General features: G+C 42.8%; 1 protein-coding gene across 17 annotated transcripts in view; it reads left to right on the top strand.

The window, feature by feature from the left end:
- DLGAP1 (DLG associated protein 1) overlaps positions 1 to 22,877 on the top strand; it is an 833,306-nt gene that overhangs the window by 495,303 nt on the left and 315,126 nt on the right. For 6 of the 17 annotated variants that reach the window (XM_049698295.1, XM_033439361.2, XM_004275937.3 and 3 more), the window contains exon 4: positions 15,285 to 16,313. In XM_049698295.1, the coding sequence (XP_049554252.1) occupies positions 15,357 to 16,313 (957 nt within the window). In that variant the 5' untranslated portion in view covers positions 15,285 to 15,356. Of the gene's footprint in view, positions 1 to 15,284; positions 16,314 to 20,889; positions 21,041 to 21,186; positions 21,511 to 22,877 lie in introns of those variants that run through there. The other 11 variants (XM_049698298.1, XM_049698297.1, XM_004275938.3 and 8 more) reach the window with 7 other exon arrangements.

Here is a 22,877-nt window from a genome sequence, read left to right as displayed (position 1 = left end):
TCCATCTAATTGCTAAGAACAAGCATAACAACCCGCTCTTATTTTCCGAGAAAACAAAACAAACGGGGAGATTTCTTAGGCTGAGCAGAAAAGTTAAAATAGGGTGGGAAACACCCCAGGTAAGTGGTAAACTATTGCCACATAGGAGGACCCACAGGAGGCTGTCAGATCCTTCGTCCCTGTCAGAGCTACAGCCTGAGATGAATCAACCTCTTAGACAGCCCGAGATCACGGGTCTGAGAGCCAGGGGCATGCAGCCCACTGTCCCTCGGCAAGCGGCTCCTAACTCCCTCCATGTGGTCCAGCTTTTATATTTTTAGGAGATTATAAAGCTCATTGTAGATGAGCGGCTGTAAACTGGAGAGTGTATCGGCCTTAAGAGTAACGGAAGCCACCCCGCAGTGGGAGAGGAGGTAACTAGAAAGATGGCTGCGGAACAATCGCTGAGCTTCATCAACACGGTGCTGTGCGAGGTGAATAAGATGGTGGGGTAGGGAAGCAGCTGACTTCTGAAGGACGAATAGGAATTACTAGGCATCGGAGGACATTCCCCAAGTGGAGGAAGGAAGCACCACACAAAAGTCATAAAGAACAGAAGAGTGGGATGGGTAAGGAAAACCACAGGTGGTCTGGGGGCTGTAGCCCAGAGCCTGGGGGATGGTGAGAGGGCATAGAAGTGAGGCTGGGGGATATTCATATCAAAGCCCCGAGGGGCTGTGCAGTCAGGCTACACGAGGGGTCAGGCTTTACGTTGATGGGAATGGAGATAGTTTTGGGCAGGGAAGGTGCGTGATCAGACTAGGAGGTGAGAAGATCATTCTGGAGGAATAGGAAGAAGAGGTGGAGGCAGTGAATGGAAGAGGCAGTGGGACTTGAAAATCATTTTTACCATTTCTAAATCTTTCTCCTTTGCCCGTTTTGTTCTCAGCACCCACAAGACGAGTAAGGGATGTCCAAGGCAGGATCCCATTATAACAAACTCCCACATTGGAGAAAATAGTTTTCCGGAGTCAAATTTCTTTTTTCTTCTAACCCGTCATCTAATCTGTGTCGTTCCTCCTGCTTCCCGAAGGCGTACCGTTCCTCTTTCACAAGTCTTGGAGTATCCACTCAAATGCATTTATGGGACATGTAACTGAGCCAGCAAACTGATGGGGTTTTTTGTTTTATCCATTCAACATGTATTGAGCACTTACTCCGTGCGTGGCATTGGGTTAGATGCCAAGCAGTCAGATCCCTTGAGGAGTTCACATTAGGGCGGAAGACAGAATAATGTGCAAATAAGTAGTCTTCAGTGAGGTGAATGCTTAGAAAGCTCTGAAACGCGGTTCTTTCCAAGGGGCCATGAGTTGCCCAGGTCCAGGACTCAGTGGTGGATGGAGGAGAGATGGTTTGGTCCCTGGGCAGGGCACCTGTGGGCTCGGATGAAGAACAGCAGTGTCCTGTGCTGGTAGTTACCCAAGTGCCGTAAGTTACCTCGAATTTCCAGGAACCCACAGGAGAGACAAACTGTGTTGCCTGTAACAGATTCCCTGTCCATCTCGCCTTCCTGTACTCTTTTCCCTTGGGCATAGAGAAGACGATTTCCCCAGGGCAGCCCTCCATTACCCATGGATCCAGTTTTACGCTGTGATTAGTTGCTATTGGATTCCAACCCTTTTCATAGAATTCACGTTTGTCCTTATAAACGTGTTTCTCCACAGCTTAATTTTTCAGGTTTTTTCATTTACATTCGGTGACCCAGAGCAATGCTCAGTGTCTATAAATAAAAATAAAGGTTGATAGAAAACTTAAACAATTCTAAAGGGATTTCCTCATCCAAAGGACACAGGATGTTGACCATGTTGAAAACCAGTTATGTGGCTGCCAGTTGTAGACTGAGGACCATAACAGGTGAACTCTTATAATTTATACAGCTGTTTTCTCCTAAAATAGCCTTCTCTAAAGGAGAGACAAAAAAAGAAAGAGGAAAAAAAATAATGCATTTCTAAGCCCACACAAGCAAAAAAAAAGCAAATAAAAGCAAAAAGTGGGATAGTAAGAGAAGATGCCCTGTTTCCAGTTAAACATTCTACATGCTAGAAGCTCAGGGCAACAGCAAGGACGTTTTCTGAAATCTGACCAACCCTGGGCATCTTGGGTCCAGAGAATAAGTAGTAGGGCAGAAGCGTCCCCGTTTTGAATCTCATTTCATCCAAAAGTTTTCTTGGAGTCTAAAATGAACGATTTTCCTGCAAGCAGCAACCTTTTAACATTCCTATTCCCATTTGAAGCCACCTCCCATCTGGCTTACACAGTTGGGTCTCACACTCACCACCCTTGCTCGTTCTCAGATCTGCTGGGCTGGAATTTTAAGCTGCCCATTTATCTGGCTGGAAAGTGAAACTTACAATCCTCCTTCAGGGGAATTGTGTCTTGACACAGAGTCAGGTAGAGGAAACAACACCGCTCAGTGATCAGAAGGAAAGCTGCCATGGGTGGTGGTTAGAGCAGGGACCACTCATGGGATGCCAGTCCAGTGAAGAGTTGATTGTGAATTCTCTCCCCCCTCTGATTTCCTTCATTTGTCTTTTGGGTCTTTGCTTACCACTGTAGCGTAGGCTGCCTCCCTGAATGAAGGGAATTACCGCCCCCCGCCCCGTGCCAGCATTAGCAGATGGTGCGGAGAAGAAGCCATGCAGAAATTGAAAATTTCCAGGTTAAGTTTAGAGATGTGAAGAGAAAAAAGGCGTCTTTCATGAAGAAGTTCGTAAATTCTCCTAGGTTTCTCGCAATTTTCCCTTTCAATGGCCTATCTACAAGTATAGGTAATATATATGTTAAGTATATGTCTGTGTCTCTGAAATCTGTATGCAATTTCCATGGTTGAAATTATTGTCTTATTAGATAATAACAACAGATGAACAATCCTACTTCTATATGGTGCTGGAATGCGTGATTTTTCTCCTGGGTCCTCTTTTTAAGTATGCTTATGTGACTGTGTATTTAAATAAAAGTACATCAGTGATAGCAAAGCGACAGGGCTGCCACACCACACATCAGCTTGCCCCCTGCAGGTCTGCTGCTGTACACAATGTGTACATATGCTGCAGCCTTGGTGACATCCCATCGCTGTGGTTGAGTGACAGAGACGAACTTTGTCATTGATAGCGTAGGGGTGCACAGTGCAAGTGCTGGGATTCAACTTCCTGGATTAACTCTGAGTAAATCATTTAACCTCTCTGTGCCTCATTTTCCTCCTCTGGGAAATGCAGACAATAAGAGTACCTACTTGCTAGGGCTGCTGTGATAACTAAGTGGATGACGCCCTGCCTAGGGCAGGGTCCGGCACACAGACCCATCTGCCTAATGTTTGCTGAAATATACTAACAGGTATAAACTTAGCTGAACTACCTCTTTAAGAAATAAGCCAGTGTCTTATACATCATCGCCTAACGGACAATATAATACAATTACCGCTATTTTAAACATTATCTATTGTCTCCCAACACAAGAATGTACTTTCCATGAAGGAATGGACATTCTGAGTTGTGTTCATGACGCAATCCTCGGTTCCTAGAACTGCACCATCATTTAGTATATACGCAACACATAGTTGTTGGGAAAAAAGGAATACGTGACTGTTAGCTCTTTTATTAGCTTCTAGAGATAACTGAGAAGTGGTTGTCTACACTGGCTCACTTCTATATTGAGGTTGAAGACATTATCCACATAATATACAAAGGTCTAGGTGAGGTGGGGAGAAGGGGGCACGGGTAGCTGGGGCCCTGGGCTCAGCACATTCACAGGCTGACATCTATGATGTGTATAAAGTTGCTGAGTCCTGAACAAGATCTCAGGGCCACCTAGTCACACCTGAGGATGCGCATTCCCAGGGGGCAGTTTCCTCATTAGCTTATTAAATGCTTATTAGATGTTTAAGCTGGATGGGTCTTCTTATATCAAAAATAATTGATATGATGAAGTATGATAGTACGTATTATCTTTTTTCTTATCTTTTTTTCCTTTTAGCAGCTAAACTTTTCTTCAAAGCAAAGTCCAAAAGCTGTGGAGGTCCACTGATGGCAGGCTGGTCCCTGCTGTGCTGCCCCCAGCATCCTAAAGTTTCTTGGAGCTGTCCATAGGGCCGGAAGCACAAGTGCTTTAAGTCTCACAGCCCCGGGGTCGAGTGTTAGCTTAGCTGCTTACTGGCTGTGCTCCCTGGGCAAGCCATTCAACTTCTGTGAACCTCAGTCTCTTCATCTGTGGGAAGGGGAGAAATCATGCCAAGCTTGCAAGGGTTCCAATGGGATCCGTACTGAGTTCCTGCCCCATCATAGGCCTCTATAAAGTGCAGCTTATATTTCACAGAATTCAGAAATACCAGTGAGATCATTCTGTAGCTTATTGAGTCCCTTGGAGGCCGCCTCAGCAAGAGAAAAGGGCTCCCCCTCGTGACATCGATGTATCAGCGGACAGGTTCTAACCAGAGAGTTCTCCCATCTTCAAGATGTGCAGAGAATTTGACATGGAGTCTCCCAACATTTTCTCCCATCATTGTCATGGTAGCTCCAGAGCCTCTAATTGCTGAGAAGGTCAAGGAGGATGCCTGAGCCGCAGGATGGAGGCAGCCCCTGTGCCGTGGATGGGACGGCAAAGTAGGCATCCATCTGCAGTCTTCACGAGACTCCACTCACAGAACGATTCGCACAGTGCCCACACACAGACACGTTATTCCCAGGACAAAGTCATTTTATTTATAAATTACCACCTTTTTTACATAAAAAATATTGTGTTTCTGAATGTCCCTGGTGGTGCAGTGGTTAAGAATCCGCCTGCCAACTCAAGGGACACGGGTTTGATCCCTGGTCTGGGAAGATCCCACATGCCGCGGAGGAACTAAGTCCGTGAGCCACAACTACTAAGCCTGTGCGCCACAACTACTGAGGCCACGTGCTCTAACTACTGAAGCCTGCGTGCCTAGAGCCCGTGCTCCACAACAAGAGAAGCCACCTCAGTGGGAAGCCCGAGCACCGTATAAAGAGCAGCCCCCGCTCGCAGCAACTAGAGAAAGCCCACACACAGCAACGAAGACCCAACGCAGCCAAAAACAAATAAATAAAAAAAAAATACAGATTGCCATATGCAATGTGGTACCCTGGACTGGAAAAAAAAAATACATTGTGTTTCTAAGTTAGGAGGCTGGGATTAACATATACACACTACTATGTATAAAATAGATAAACAACAAGGACCAACTGTATAGCACAGGAAACTATATTAAATATCTTGTAATAACCTATAAGGGAAAAGAATCTGAAAATATATGTGTGTGTGTATAACTGAATCACTGTGCTGTACACCTGAAGCTTACACAACAGTGTAAATCAACTATACTTCAATTAAAAAAATTTTTAAATATATTGTGTTTCTCAAAATTGAAAAAAAATATATTGTGTTTCCAAAGCAGGAGACCTCCCATTCATGTATTTATTCAGCTAACATTTACTGAGTACATCCTATGGAACGGGGACTTTCCCAGGAAATGGTTATACGAAAATGAGCGAGACCCCTTATGCCCACTAGAATCCCGTGGTCTCCTGGGAGAGATCCGCATAAAAGGCAATAAATGACCACAGACATTTCCAGCGCCTGGTGGCAGTTTGGTTGATGTGCGTGAGAAAACACACGAGGCAGCTGTCAATTCTGCCCCCCTGGGTTCAGCAAAGGCGTCACCAAAGAAGTGACAACAGGGCTGGGGCTTGAAGAAAAAGTTTGAGTTTAGTCTAATGGAGGGAAGGACCACGTACATCCCAGGAAGAATCACAGATGTAAGAAATAGGGCATCTAGTTGAGTGGTTCTCACTGTGATCCCTCAACCAGCATCAACATCATCAGGGAATTTGTTAGCAATGCAAATTCTTGGGAACCACCCCTGAAACTCAGGATTGGGTCCAGCAATCTGTGTCTTAAGTCCTCCAGCTGATTCCCTGCACACTCAACTTTGAGAAGCATTGTTACAGTCAGTTGATGGTATCAAGGGAAGGAAAAAATACATTAGCCAAGTGTTTGTATTTTACATAATACAGAGATACCTGGCTATAGATTTTCCATCCCCCCAAAAGATCGAAGCAGGCTACGTGATTACATATATCATCATTAAAAGGGATAAGGTACACAGCCAGAGAAAACAATGAAAGTAGAATAAAAGTAGAAAAGCAATAACCATTACTATTTTATTGCAGATTTCCCAATAAACTTCCCGGGATTCAAATATAGATGGAAAGGCATTTATCTGACAAGAGTGACAGTACCTGCAAGATGTTAACAGTACCTGGCAGTTGTTAAACACAGAGTTTTGCTCATACTAAGACCTGAGAGGGATTTCCTCATCACACCACATTCAGAAGACAATTTTTGCAGAGGTGGATGACATCCCAACAGTAAAAACCACACAAATATACATATCAGCTTCTTATAACTTCCTTACACAGGCTTAATATCAAAGAGAGTTCAGGGAAAGGAGTCCAGTGGGAGGCCTTAACAATGAGGTCAAGTTTGTAGCTCTCAGACGATCTGACTCACATCTGCATCGTATCCTCGGAAATGAATGACACGGAAGCATTAAAAAGCCAAAGGAGAAATGGAATGGTTAGACCTGAACAAAACACAGGGCAGGCTTTGCACATCATCCTAAGAGCCTCAGCTTTGAAGACTGTGCTGCTCTGGACTCTCCAAACCTCCCAAACTGAGATGTCTTTGCATCCCTTAACTTTTGCCCCTTCTAGACTTGTCTTTTTTTTAAAAGCTTTTTACCTGATGCATTACATATACAACACAGACCACACAATCTAGAGCTTGATTAGATTCCAATTTGTACTATTCTTGATTATTTTATATTTATGTGGTTTATTTTCTCAACTAGACCATAAATTAGTTAAGGCCACTCATTTCCATGTGTCCTTTGGCACAGGGAACATTTAAGAGGAGGCTTTATTGGTTTATTTTTTTTTGAAGTACAGTTGATTTACAATGTTGTGTTAGTTTCTGCTGTATCTCAAAGTGATTCAATTATACATATATATACATTCTTTTTCATATGCTTTTCCATTATGGTTTGTCACAGGATATTGAATATAGTTCTCTGTGCTCTACAGTAGGACCTTGTTGTTCATCCATCCTATATATAAAAGCTTACATCTGCTAACCCCAACCTCCCATTCCATCCCTCCCCCAACCCCCTCCCCCTCGGCAACCTCCAGTCTGTTCTCTATGTCCATGATTCCATTTCTGTTTCACAGAGAGGTTCATTTGTGTCATATTTTAGATTCCACATATAAATGATATCATATGATATTTGTCTTTCTCTTTCTGACTTACTTAGTATGATAATCTCTAGGTCCATCCATGTTGCTACCAATGGCATTATTTCATTCCTTTTTATGGCTGAGAGGTGTTCCGCTGTGTATATGTGCCACATCTTCTTTCTCCGTGCCTCTGTCGATGGACATTGAGGTTGTTTCTATGTCACTATTGTGACTAGTGCTGCTGTGAACATAGGGGTGCATGTATCTTTCTGAATTATAGTTTTGTCTGGATATACGCCCAGGAGTGGGATTGCTGGGTCGTATGGTAGTTCTATTTTTAGTTTCTTGAGGAACCTCCATACTGTTCTCCATAGTGATTGTAGCAGTTTACATTCCCACCAACAGGGCAGGAGGGTTCCCTTTTCTCCTGGGTGGTGGTTCTCATACGCTTGCAGCTGCCCAGCTGGGCAGAAGGGTAAACCTTACTCGGATGAGTAAGCTTTAGTGGGCCTCCCGTGGTTCTGCAACAGACAGTACAGGGTCTCAAGCCACTGTGGCCAGGGAGCTGGGCCTGGCCAGGCCTAAGAAGTTGATAGGCAGCCTCTCTGTTTCTTTCCCAGGGCTACGTGGAGTCTGGATCTGTTTCTCCCTGTATGTTTGCTCCTCTCTCTTCTCACACGCTCCCTCTGCAGGACCCTTATTTCTGCTGCCCCACACTCTGAAATAGCACATGACTCTGGCTTCCGGAGGTGCCAACATTGACCCTTCCTGTACTTGACCTTGCGGACAAGCTCACCAGGGTTCAGTGACTCTAGGAACATCGTCATTTAAATTTCCAGGAGCCGGCATCTGATTGATTCAGCTAAGCCTCCACATGGATGCCCCTGAGCTGGGGTCTGCAAACCCAGTTCACTCAGCTCAGAGGATATGGTGATTGCCTCAACATTCCTGGCCGGGACAGCGTCAGCAGATGCTGAGCTCAGCGGAAAAAATTCCCCAAAACAGGTGTCAGCTGAACGGCTACCGCAAAAGGGGGCCACTATAGGTACTTTCTGGGCCTTAGCACTTGGTAAAGTAGATCTGTACAGCAAACTTGGTAAGCAAAGCGACAGCATTTAAAAGAAAGGAATTTATGAAAGGAAACTTCTGATTCAGGTAAAATATAGATAGATAGATAGGGAGTCGGGCTGTGAAGCAAGTTGTCTAGAATGTGCCAAACATGTTCACGGGACTATTCAGCTAGTGACAAGAGATGTAAACAAAAATAACTCCGTTTTCATCAGAGGCTATTTCCACTGCTTCTTTTCAAGTTGCCTCGTGTTGTATCAGTCGTTATGTTTTCTATCATGGTTGTCTTTATATCCCATTAAACAGTTTAATTCTATCATCATTCCTGTTTCTCCTAGATTAGTCAATGGATTGCATGTTTTCCTCGGCGTTTTTTTTTTTTGGAGTAGACACTCATGGTTTGTGCTCTTTTCTGTGAAAATTCTGCAGATTATCTGTTTTATCCCCATAAGGATAGGGTGTCCCCCTGCCCACAGTGAGCTGATGGCCATGGCTGGTCAAGGTGACCACATTCTCTTAGCGACTCCCAGGGGAATCCATCTGCAGACTTAGCTGAGATAATCACACCCTCTTCTAGAATGATCCAAATGAGGGTAATCCCATGGGGAGCACATCTCCAAAGTCACATAGAGTCAGGACAGCGACCTTCCCACCTGTGTCAGTGCAAAATAATGTTAGGAAGTTTTCTAATGTACTGCTTCAGCACATTATAAACGTACTCCTAAGCCCTGTGTTCTTTCCCCCAACCAGCAGTAAGTATAGACCAGTACTAATGACGACTTCCCAACCATTTCTCAAGGAACACTACTCTTCACCTTTTTATTCTCAAAAACCGTAATGAAACCACGTTTGAAAGCTTTGTATGAAGACAGAGGCAATGGCAATTGTGCTACCAATGTGACCAAATTGGAGGAGGCCTGGGTTCTTGTTTCATTTGTTTTGTTTTTCGTATAACACCATATCTTTTGAAAGGGAAATGTTCCAAAGGCATTTATTTGTAGCAGCAGACTGATTGAAGGAGGTATTCACGAACAAAATCAAACTACAGATGATTAGGATAGCAATTAATGTCCATGAAAAGCCAAAATACATTCTGCGTTTATAAAACGGCTTAGCCTTGTGCTTTGAGTAATAGAACTGGTGTATTTCAGCCTGTGCTTATTCAAAGGCGCTCTAATGGTATTTGTACAATTTTAAGTACTGATACATAGTACATGAAAATCGTTGAGTGGGGAAGCCTGAAAAAGTGAAAGAAAATGGCATTCAGTTATCTTCTGCAGCTACAAATTCAGAAAGTGAGAAAATATCCCCAAAGTGGGCCTTTGGGCAAAGTTAACTCTTCTGTTTACCCTAAAATGGCATGACTTCATTTGTTAGTAGTATGTTAATGAGAACCATTCCCTTATTTAAAAAAAAATTATTTAAAATCATGCACCTGTTAAACATTCCTATCATTCTTTATTCTCAGTCTCCATAGAATGGGGGTTTATTAGTAGTAGAGGAAAAAATTACGAATAAAAAATCTGCATCCATGTTGCATAGAATTTTGTTCTGCCTGGAAAAAGTGCCCTGTTTAGTCTGTAGTGGAAACACATGTGGGCAGAAGGTCTGAAGTGGGAGACACTGCCCGCATCGGCCAGGACATTCTCACCCTTTCGGGGGTTACTGTTAACTCCCTTTTAGTCTTCTCTCATGAACTGCCCAAGCAAGAAATAATTGCTTCCTTTAGATCTTCTTGCTTGTTCCCACCCCTAAACCTATCCTCTAAGTACAGCCAGGGAAATCTCTAGTATAAGCGTGGCTGTGTCGCTGCCTGGTTTAAATTGGTCTCACGGATGTGACCACCACCAGCAAAGTCAAGTCCTGTGTATTATAGCATAGCTGGCAAATCTCTCCAGGATTCAGCCCTGACTACCCATCTCACTTAGGACTTGGTTCAAATGCAAGGGTCAGAAAACAAATCACAGTGGTGTAGACAAAGATAAAGGTCCATTCCCTCCCCCATAAACAAGATGCCGGGTCCTTTATCTTGTGCTGCTACCATCCTCAGACTGTAACTTCCACCTCATGGTCCAAGATCACTGCTCCCCAAGCTCTCAAGTCTGAATTCCAGCCAGGGAAGGCGTAAAGAAGGGATGCCCTTCCCTTTAGAGTCATTTTCCAGAAATTGCACCTGCCATTTTCAATTATACTCCATTAGCCAGAATTAGTCACCTGTGCACATCTAGGGAGACTAGGAAACGAGCCATTAGTCTGGGACTGCTTTATACTCTTCAGTAAGAGAATCCTTTCTTCCTCTGCAGTTGAATGTTGCAACCTGGCACGGTCAGGTCACAGGTAAATGGGGGGAGGCAAAAAAGTGACCTGACCCTGAAAACATTCATGGAGAATTTCTTCTTCCTGGTACCTCCCTAAACCAGAACGCAGTGCTTCCTGCTCTCCTGGGCAGGGTCCCCCACATTGTCCTTTCTAAAGCAAGTTGTGATTGTTCAGCTGTCATTCCCGATTGAGGGAGAGAGTGGACACCCTTTGGTGGGTCCTCTCTCTGCATGTAAAGAAAAATGAAGCCCAGCAGCTCTAAATAAAGACATGCACAGAAGTCAAGAGAAGAACTTGCCAGCTTCGCAAGACTGTTTTCCATCTTGTCAGCATCTTCCAATATGTGGTTTGGTTGCTTTTTCCTTGGTGCTAATAAATGACCTGCCTTGAGAATTTCCTTTACAGTTCTTGCTGGATTTTCTCGCTTTAGTCAGCATCTGGACAGCAGTGCTTCTGCTGCAGGTGTGAGAGCTCTGTAAAAAGCGGTACATCTCACACTCAGAGCTCATCTCACAGTAGCCAATATAGCCAACATATTTTCCAAGCCAACCATCAGGACATGTCATCTGATGGTAAAATCGAACTTAGGAGGATAACAAAACATAATTTTGAAGTCATAGTGAACAAGAAAAAAGGAGAGATGATCACCGTCGTCATAGAAACCCTTACGAAGGCATATTGACTCACACTTCCCACCCTGGCTCAGAGAGGAAGGTACAAAAGAAAATTTCGCTTTCTATTTTCAGAAATCTTTTACGGCCACTTAAAACCTTCTTCCGGAGCTAGCAGCTTCATCTTCCAAGAATGTGGAAGGTAACAAGAATTGTTCTTTATCTTTCTTCATGTCTAGGTCACATCTCTCTGAGCACGTCATAAGCCCTTTGGCCATTAGGGATTTGCTGGTTGCATTTGGTTGTCTGCAGCAGCAAACGCTGAGCCTTGCAAGGGGGGGACGCTCAGTTAATTCTTCCCGGGATGGTGTTAGTCACACCACGGGCTGCAGCAAGTGATGTCCATGGTTGCCACTTACGAAGGTGAATTAGGAGAGGGAAAAAAGGAAGTGACAGAAAGAAGTAGGCTGGGAGGGGAGTTCATGAGTAACAAAAGAAGAAAATAAAGAATGAGGGGAATAAACATATGGACACCAAGGGGGGAAAGGGGGGTGGGATGAATTGGGAGATTCGGATTGACATATACACACTATGATATATAAAATAGATAACTAATGAGAACCTACTGTATAGCACAGGGAACTTTGCTTAATGCTCTGTGGTGACCTAAACGGGAAGGAAATCCAAAAAACAGGGGATATATGTAAACATATAGCTGATTCACTTCGTTGTATGGCAGAAACTAACACAACATTGTAAAGCAACCATACCCCAATTTAAGAAAAAAAAAGAATAAAAGGCGGAAGAGCAGGACGTCGATGGTAGGTGCCACAGCTATTATTTAGCCATTGAGGGTTTTAGATCATCTGCCCCCCTCACCAGGAAGTCACTGAATGTGTTGCTTTAATTTATAATCACAAATTAATCTATTTTCCTTTTTCAAAGACGAGAGAGTAGAAGAGACGTAAGATTTTCCCTAGAAAGGGCCAGGGTATTAAGTCATTTATCTGGCCTTAGCCAGAAAGTTAGATGGAGCATTTAGAAATGTTTATGATTATTTATTGCCCTTTTTTCATGACCTTATTTGCCTATATCACAGAGAAAAAGATCAAGATTTCAATATCCTTTTAAAAATATTGAGTAAAGAAGGACCAAAGTTAACTTACTTATTCTTGACGTAATTTATTACTCTCTATGAAAATATAAGTGCTTGCCACTAGGCTGAAAATAGCCCACTTAAATTGCAGTAAAAATCACACTGTGCATGTTTAACTTACAAAAATGATCATCAGTTACATCATTTAACAAATTTATCATTAATGGCCTTAAAAACCCTCTTTGTTTGCTCTGCGTGTCCTCAGGCAACATCATCTTACATGAAATGCCATTCACAGATTAAAGATAATTACATAAATATTGAATACATGATCTCAAATAATCTTCAACATTTTGGAGTAAATATGTATAATTCATGTTTTCAGCTCTTGCCAGCTCCACATTTAGCAAAAAAAATCCACCCAAGACCTAGATGCTTCAGAAGGAAAGGTTGAAGCATTATTTCATATTATTTTATGTATTGAGATACAGGTAATCATAAAACTTAGTATGTGACCATAATCCAACTGGTTTGCTATTTTTGTCTTTTATTTTTAAGTCTATATTTAAAAGGCAAAAATGTCTTCAATGGGACCTGTTTTATCCAGAGAAACTTTCTCATGCAATGGATATTTCCACCTAAATTAGTTTGTGCCACAGTTTTGCTGAAAACATGTATTTAATCTTTCTGGATCCCTCTTTGCCACAGCCTACTCTTGGTATCGTAACTTCATACAAAGTGGTCCCAAGGTATTTTATGCTAAAATTTCCTTTATATTAGTGTCCTCAGTGGGCAAGTTTTAACTTACAGGTTCTTCCTGAACCACAGGTATCATGAGTCCTGCTTTTCCTTTTTGTCTCTTCAGGTGTCATTTTCTTTCTCTCCTTCAAACAGTTTGTCCTCAGTCTAGACATCCTGTAGTCAGCAGGCCAGGCAAACTCCCAGATTTTAACTCCAAGGCAGGGAGAACTTTGAGAGGTGAGATATTCATTGGTGGGTCGTGGAGAGGCAGAAGTGGAAGGCTAATAGGTAGCAAAAGGCACATTCACCTGTATGCCTCCTGCCTCACCTTGAAAACCACTGGTCCCTAAAATGCCTGAGAGATGGTCCCTTCCTTCCTTCCTTGGCCCTTCCCTTGTCACACAGTCCTGTTCTCACTCAGTAGATGTGACTTGAACCACAGGATGGACCACCCTGGGAAATTTTGCATTCATGCGTTAATTCACTGACTAAATGCTTTACTGAGTTCCCACCACCAGCCAAGCACTTTGCTGGCCACTGGATGCGGAAAAACATAGTCTCTACCCTCAAGAAGCTCCTAATTTAGTAGACTAACCAAGTTCAAAAGATTCCAGCGATTAAAACCTCCCATCAGTTTTCCCGAGCAATTAATCCAGAAACTGAGAGACGAGGAGGAGAAAAGGAGCTTCATAAAAGTTGCTTAGAGATTTTCGTCAGGAGCTCCCACACACAGTATGTCCCATGGAACAGACGAGTCCTGACCCCACAAAACGCCGTGGTTTTCTTCATTAGGCCACATGTGGGTGTTTCTTTCTGTTTTTTTAATTAAACCAATTATCTCTCCCTATCTGAATATCTGAAATGACGTTTGTGATATGTTTGGAAAGTCACATTGGCTTTTCCGGACAGCTCTCCATATGACAATTTCTGTATTGTGGGAAGTTTTAAAAAAAAAAAAATCTGGCTGTCAGGAGAACTGCATTCAACTACTGAAGAACTCTCTCCGTTAGAGTCCAAAGAAAGTACTCTGCCCGGTAGAACAGCAGCCTCTGGTACTACAGCGCGGGGAAGGCTTGGAATGACCTGATTTCCCACAGGTGGATCTGCAGGGCGCCCTCCTCTCCCAGGCAGACATGACCCTTAGGTTCAGGCCCTTCATGTCCTCAGGAACATTTCAAGAGCCTTTCCTTTGGCCATCTTGCCATCACTTGCAAATATTTACCAGAAACTTTTAAACCAGCAAAAGGAGATGCCCTGTTATTCACATTAGCCAATTCAAGCTTATTTGTTCTTCATCAGCTCTCAGTTTGTTGACAGGAAGCTCTTCATTCTCTGATGACACAAATACACGGGCAGATTTTCTTGACACCTCTGATTTACTTGCCGCACCATTAGTTTTTCCAACTCTAATTACCAGGGTGGGATTGTTTGCTGTAATTGTTACCACGGAATTCTAATGGGAAAGTAGGTGACAGAAGATACAGAGATATATCCTAAAGTTATAAGGTGCCAGTAGCCTCTTTTATTTATGTTTTTCACTCACATTTATGGGGTGCTTACTGTGTGTCTATGTGGCCCACCTGGTACAAGGTAGGGAGATGTAAAGGATGTAATGGTGGCTAAGAGGTAAGCTAGCCTCAGGGAGCTTGAGCTAGCAGGGAAAGCATGAGACAAAGCATTCCAGAGGAGCTGCAGAGTGTGCAGTAGATGCCCTGCGAGCACAGAGGGGAACTAATTCTCTCTGCAGGGGGCGGATCAGCAAAAGCTTCCCAGATTAAGTGAGCCCTTCCGGTCTGCTAGCTTGACGATTAACATACGGTTAAGAATAAAAGGAGAGCAGCAGGGGAAAGATACAGTTATTGGAATCCTGGAGGGAGGGGCAGTTTTTCTCCCAAGTCACTTAAAAATAGTTCAGCATTTTTATACGTTCTTTTCCGGGTTTACTAGTTTTCACCCCTACTGTCTCTCCTATAGGACTGGCATGGGCTTTCCCGGCCTACGGAGGTAACAGGGCTTTTCCAACAATGCATTAAAGCTGCTTTTAGGGAGAGTCATGAGTTCTGCCAGAAAACCAACTCAGTAGCAGACACACGTGGAAAGAGAGCAATATCTACTGACCAAGTGAAGCGCTAACCATTGTCCCCCTCTCCTTCATTCCCCCAGGTCCTTGCGGGAGACGGGTCTGGAACCTAACCACCGGGTGTCCATGACCCCCGTGGCTGCGCCCCATCAGCGATGAAAGGGTTATCGGGCAGCCGCAGCCATCACCACGGAGTCACCTGCGATTCGGCCTGTGACTCGCTGTCGCACCACGCAGACCGCAAGCCATACCTGCTGAGCCCGGTGGAGCACCACCCGGCCGACCACCCCTACTACACTCAGCGTACCTCCTTCCAGGCCGAGTGCGTGGGCCCCTTCAGCGACCCGCTGGCCAGCAGCACCTTCCCGCGCCGGCACTACACCTCGCAGCAGGAGCTGAAGGACGAGTGCGCCCTGGTGCCTCGCACCCTGGCCACCAAGGCCAACCGCATCCCCGCCAACCTCCTGGACCAGTTTGAGAGGCAGCTGCCTCTCAACAGGGATGGCTACCACACATTGCAGTACAAGCGCACGGCCGTGGAGCACCGCAGCGATAGCCCAGGCCGCATCCGCCACCTGGTCCACTCGGTCCAGAAACTCTTCACCAAATCGCACTCCCTGGAGGGGCCGTCCAAGGGCAGCGTCAACGGGGGCAAGGCCAGCCCCGACGAGACGCAGACTGTGAGGTACGGCAAGCGCAGCAAGAGCAAGGAGCGCCGCCCCGAGCCCAAGCCCCGCAACAACGCTTCCCCAGGCTGGTGGAGCTCCGAAGACAACCTCGACGGCGACATGTGCATCTACCACGCCCCCTCGGGCGTGATGACCATGGGCAGGTGCCCCGACCGCTCGGCCTCCCAGTACTTCATGGAGGCCTACAACACCATCAGCGAGCAGGCTGTGAAGGCCTCCCGGAGTAACAACGACGTCAAGTGCACCACCTGTGCCAACCTGCCCGTCACCCTAGACGCGCCGCTGCTGAAGAAGAGCGCCTGGTCCTCCACGCTGACCGTGAGTCGAGCCCGAGAGGTTTACCAGAAAGCCTCGGTTAACATGGACCAGGCCATGGTGAAGTCAGAGTCGTGTCAACAGGAACGTTCCTGCCAGTACCTTCAGGTACCATTTATGTGGAGGGATGGATGCTTACGTGTTGTACCTGCTGATTGTGTGGTATTTCCTCCTGGGTCCTAGTCTTGGCTCTACTCTGAATTGCCTATATGAACCTGAGCGAATTACTTAGCATTTCTGGGGCGGAGGGCTCCTGTCAGGAAACAAGCCTGCTAGCAACCTCATCCAGTTATCTTGAGATACTAGATATAAAAGTGCTTTGAAAAGCACGCCTACCTAAAGGCAAGAAGTTATTAATGTTTTGTGTTCCTCTTTTGTCTGAAGGATCGTGGGATAGGGAGGAGAGAAAAGGGGAGTTTACACAGAATTTTAAAATAAATCCACCTTTTTACAAAAGTCAACAATGATCTTTGGAATTCTGGAAAGAGTTTAATTAGATCTATTCAGTTTTTAAAAATTATTATTATTTTAAATTCTGTCTGAAGCTATTAGTTTGGAAAAATTAACCTACCTCTTCACCACTGCAATTTTCATACCACCACCAACACTAATCACACTCCTACCCAAGTTCCCACCCCCCAGAGCACAGGGAGTCGGGGTGATGCCCTACGCCCTGAGGAGGTGGAGGTGGAGACAGTCTGGGGACCTGACAGGCACAGCTCCAGAGACCCAGGACAACAGAGAAGAGGAGGAAAAGAAGGGGAAGCATCTGCACAATAAAATACAATTAGTGTCAGAATGTAAATCCCACACACGTACAGACCCAAGGCCGCTCCTCCCCTTCCACGGTCTCCTATTTTTCCTACTGTCCTCCAATCCACTTAAAACAGATTTCACCTGGATAATAATATCAGGGGAAGAGTCTTTTTCTTCCCTACCTCCTCATTCTAATATTGTCATTTTTCCCAAGACACAACCTTCCATAAGAGGGATCCTCATAGTTTTACTTTTCAAAGTGTCTTTCTCTGCCCTCCCTTGCTATCCTCATCTTTTTAAAAAAGGTTTCACTGAACTATAAAATCATGACATAATCATTTCCCACTCTTAAGAATAAATGCAAGGAAAAAAGTCTTCCACCAAGACATTCATCTTGTTGCTCTCTTTGGATTTCTTCTGACAAAGCTGACTCCCTTGGGAATGCCTCCACCAAGCCCTGAACATATTGCAGTCACTGGACAGTCAATGGCAGTCACTGGACAAGGACAGTGCCAGAGCCCATTCCCAGAGTTCAGAAGAGGCCACTATTGTGTGGATAGTGTTCACAAACAACACAGTATTTCCTACTGAAGGTGGCATCGTTTAATTTACTGTAAGCTTGTTACATGTGTTAATTAAGTCATCAAGAACCACTGACAGAATTTTAGAGCTAAAGGGATCATCGAATCCAACCTTTTCATTCATTTAGCATGTAAAAATCTAGACTCAAAGAAAAGTAAAGGCCTAGTGGGTCATACTGTTAGTATGTGGCAGAGGTAGGGCCAGAACCCAAGTCTCTTAACTTATAGAAAAGACCAATACAAGGGTTACAACTGAAAGCTTTAGCAATTCTTTAAGCACATAAATCTCATGCACTATTGAGAATAAAGTATTTTGATAAAATATCTGTCTTGAAGAAAGGATGTGTAATGAGATAGAAAACCTAGGATACATTTTTGTCTATGAAGGTTTTGTGACTAGCGGCAAAAATAAAACATCCAATTTTTTAAAAAAAAACTTGAACTTTAATAAGTAGTGATGAGATTGGATAAGAAATATCTAATTTAAAAGGATACTGTACCTGGATCTAGGACCAGCCTTTGTTAGTAACAAAATGCTTTCATGATACTAGCGTAATTGCCTGCTTCCTACCTTAAGTTCATTTTCCTTTCCTTTTTATAACCTTTTTGAAGTTAAAAGCTCAAGTAGTGGTGAAAAGTGGAAGGATAAGGAAAGGAAGAAGGAAAATGATATTAACTGAAAATCTACTATGTACCAGATACTGCAGCAAACATTTTCACATTTGTTATTTCATTTAATCCTTATAATAGTCCTGAGAGCTACAGATAATAACTCTCAGTTTTTGCAAGAGAGGAAACCAAGGCTTAGAAATATCAAGTGACGTAATGCTATGTGGCCAGTAAGTTGTAGAACTGAGTTTTAGACTTAGATCTATCTGATGCAAAATAGCTCTTTCCAAAACACCCCAGCACAACTCCGGAATCAAGGACATGAAATGGTGAGCAAGGAGGAAAACAAATCTTTAAAGTAAACATATGATTATTCAAGTTCTTCAGTAAAATAAGAATGAAAGCTTGAAAATTTAAGTATGGGATTTAGTATAGTAGCATTATTGGATCTCATAAAGATTTGGAAATTCTATTTTCAAATTGTTTGCCTTCTTTTACGCTAGTTTTTTTTTTTAACATCTTTATTGGAGTATAATTGCTTTACAATGTTGTGTTAGTTTCTGCTGTGTAACAAAGTGAATCAGCTATACGTATACATATATCCCCATATCCCCTCCCTCTTGCGTCTCCCTCCCACCTCCCTATCCCACCCCTCTAGGTGGTCACAAAGCACCAAGCTGATCTCCCTGTGCTATGAGGCTGCTTCCCACTTAAGCTAGTTGTTTTTAATGAAATATTTGAGGCTTACAGAAAGATATCAAGAAAAAAATAAATACCCATTTATACATCACCCAGCTAGAGAAATAAAACATTAATTACAATGGATCACACAGGTACCCTCCTCAATCCCATTTCCTTCCCTTCCTCCCGAGAGTAATAGCTAATCTGACTTGATATCAGAAGCACCTTTGTCTTTAATTCTGGAGTTACTGAAAGACTGAAAAAATTGTAATATTTTCTGTTCTTCATTGAGCAATAATTAACTCTAAGACATGCTAGTTCAACACTTGAAATATAAACTGAGCTCCAAGTCATGTCTTCTTTAGCAAATATTGACATTTATTGAGCTCCTATTCTGTGCAAGACTTTCAAACTGAAAAAAAAATCCTGTATTTCAAAGTGGGGACATAGTATGTTTAATAAATAAACTAAATGTAGAGCAGTGTGTGCTTCCCAACCAGTGCGCTGAGATGAAGAGCTCATATAAAGAAAGGGAGGAAGAAGCTGGACATTCACAAGGGGAGAAAGAAGATGGGAGACTCCTAAGAACTGGACGTCCTTCCAGCTCTCTTCTTGCTTTATAGGGAAAGGAGAATCTATGTCCTGCAGAAGCTCCCCTTAGGAAGATAGGTTTAGCCAGTCCCTGTCAGCTCCTATAGAATAATTTCATTTATAAGCTCATTCTTAGAAGCAAATTTGGGAACAAATAGGTTCTTTTTTTTTTCCAGTTGTATTGCTTTAATTATCAACTAATATTGAAACTGGATGTACAAAAGTGTTTGATTTCAATGTCACAAAGTTTAGTGGACAAAGCATTGAACTTTAAATAAGAGGGTCTATGTTTTAGTTCCTATTTGCCGCTAACTAGTTGGTGATCACTCACTAATGATAGGGCTTAGAACCATCATTTCAGCTCTCCGGGTCTCCTTCTTCTTCTATAAAGTAAGGCACTTGGTCAAGAAGGCCTGGGATCTCAGTCCACATCTTCAAACTCCTAAGTTACATATGCAGAGCACTAATTAGAGCCATTTTCAAGAGTTGTAAAGCCTGGAGCTACCATTTAATACATGTTTAAAGTAGATGCTTTTCCGATGTTATCTAATTTGCTCTCTGAAACTCTATGAGGTATTTTATAGTTGAAGAAACTGAGATTTAGTAAATTAGATTAAGTCACTTGCCCAAGGATACACAGCTAGTACATGGCAACACAGAGAGTCAAACCTGATTTGTCTGCCTTCAAAGCCTGGATGTCTCCATTTACACCTGATCCCTACCCCTTCCAAATATAAAACAGAGGGAGGAAGCGACATATCCTATATACCTATTATGTTCCAGAAGTCATACAACAGCTCAGTTAGTACCCAAAACACCTTTGTAAAATTAGTATTACTATTTACTCCAATTTTATGGATGACAAAACTGAGGCACAAAAGCTGAAATCATTTGTCCAAGAACTCACGAATAGTCACTGGGAGAGCTAAAACTTGACTGTGGGTCTGAGTCTGTAATGTGCTTCAGAAATAGAAATAAATGCATTTTTTTCGTTTTAATATTTGTTTTATTCTGTAGCAAATGTATGCATTCATTTGACCTCCTCTGGGTGCACACAGTTAAGAATGCATGTCCATGAAATGTGACCCATCTCAGATGAGCAATGGAATGGCTGGAATGTCCCTAGTTTAATTTGACTGAGCATAGGTTAATATTCACCAATACTGGAATTCTAAATACGAAAAAGTTCTGATCTGCTCTTTGTAGAATTGTCACTTAGAAATCATTTCACTTAGGCCATTGCCACGATTATACAGAACATGAGACGTCTGTAGGTATTGGGTCTCCGTCTGACATTGATTTAAAAATAAAATACTGTAGCTTGAAATCATTGCAAGTTCCAGTTAATACAGTCAATTGGTGAGATGTGCTTCCTCACAAGCTGTTTGTAGTTAATTTTAAAAAGACTCCCTTTTTTTTTTTTTCCAATATTGTTATTTTTAAATGTCAAGAATCAGATGTCTGCTGTTTAGAAGTACTGTACGGCTGCCAGTGACTTTCTGTATCAGGATTTGGAGCAGAGACATGGATTTGAAGACATTGAAAGTGTTTAATTCTCAGTTGAGATGTGGTTGGCTTTTGTATATTTGGAATAGAGCATTTATGGCACACCTCAGGGTAAGTGCTCATCGTTAAGTAAAATAAAATAGGAAGGGGGTCAAAGGAGTCAAGGGAGTTTGGGCTGTTGATTTGTTTTCGCTTTAAGAAAGCATGATTCTTAGTTCCGTATATGCCTCTTTACGTAAAGTGAATGTTGAGTGACTGGCATAATAAGCTATTCAGAAGAGCAAGATTTTAGATCTCCAACTGTTAGCCTTAAAAAAAAAAAAAAATCCCTTCAAATGCGTGTATTTTGCATTCATCCAGCAGCAGACACAGGAAAAAGGAAACAAAGCTCTTCGGTAAAAGTAGAGAGAGAGAGAGACACAGGGAGAGAGAGGGAGAGAGAGAGCGCGCGCACAAGACGGACAAGAAAGCAGGCACCCTCAGAGATGCAATTTTAGGAGAGCAAAATGATCGACCTTTTTAAGGCTGAGTGGGTTTCTTCAGTTTGTGTGCAAGTTTCAAGAAATGGAAGGACTGACCAGGTCTGAGTACAACTCTTTTATTACTTTGTATTTGGTGATAGTGTGTTGTTTGTTTAGGTGGGAGGGGTTTTTTGTGTGTGGGGGGGGAGTTTTTGTTATTTTCTTTTTTCTCTAAATAATGGCTAGCACAACTGAAAGGGCTAAAATCTGATGTGTGTACAGATGGTAAGAAAACAGGTAGAAACATCAGATACCTACACATCTGTGTCTGCAAGAGGCTGCATAGAATCTTTAATTGACAGAGGATCTAAGGTGCTGGATGCCATGAGAGGACACTGTGCGTCTTAATGGTTGAAATGCGATCCGTTGTTTTCCATGGCGAGAATCCTGAATGCTTACTGTTCCTTTGCAAAAGTAAAATTTCTGGATGGTTTGCGTTTCTGTGGATTTTCTTGTGGCTTTTTTTCCCCTGTTGGTTAAATAAGACTCCACAAAAGATCACTGAAGAATCATTCATAACAAGCATGAACCCAGAGATATTTTTTCAATGCAGGTACAACTATTTTTCAAAATTTTGTTCAAAATTATGTCAGCCTTTGCCCAGTGGGGTTTTCTTTCCCCAGCTGAGGTTTTCCTTCCTCTTATTTTAGAACAATTTAAATGATGTTAAATCAGTTTTTAAAAAACTACTTTATGTGAAATGTGAGACAGTGCTGAGCAGTTCTGCTAGTGACTTTGGTTACTGTGATGTTTCCTTGCTGCCTTTTATAAAAAAAAAAAAGTTGACCACATTGACGATTTTCTTTATTTTCAATTTAAATTGCCTTAATAATCCGGCAAAAAGTGTCAAGATTCTTGAATCTATTTCCTATTTGGCTTGTACAATCTTCTCCCTATTTTTCCCCGATATCTTAGTAGAGATGTCCCTCTTTCTTGATAGAAAAATGAGGTTACTTCTGCCTGATCCTACTTTGAATGTAGAATCAGTGATTCTGGTAATTCTCTCTCTGATTCTCTATAATTCTCTCTGTTACTCAGATCCCAGTACTGGGCAGGGGAGACAATTGGCAAAATATTCTGAGAAAGCAGGGGTCCAGAAAGAGTCAGTGGTAGTAAAAGAAAGATGAAACATCCTTCCTGAAAGTTGTTAAACTTTATTATTCTTGGTCTGCAGTTTCATTATGCTAAAGACATTTTCAGCTATACCAAAAGTTCTTGGTTAGCCACAATCAAAGATTTCATGGCACAGACTTTCAGATCCCACAGAGTCCAATCTACTCATGGAAGGTATAGCATTGCTTAGCACAGAGTAAAAAAGAAAAACCAGCTTTGGATCGCTTAGTGGCCAGTGGACTTTATCTCCTCTTTCTCCATTCTCCTTAGAGGACAGTTTGCTTGGTTGAAAATTAAATACAAGAGCCCAGGGT

The sequence above is a fragment of the Orcinus orca genome, chromosome 15 (genome assembly GCF_937001465.1).
Source record: "Orcinus orca chromosome 15, mOrcOrc1.1, whole genome shotgun sequence".
Classification (NCBI taxonomy): Eukaryota; Metazoa; Chordata; class Mammalia; order Artiodactyla; family Delphinidae; genus Orcinus; species Orcinus orca.
This window is presented reverse-complemented; position numbering and strand designations above follow the sequence as displayed.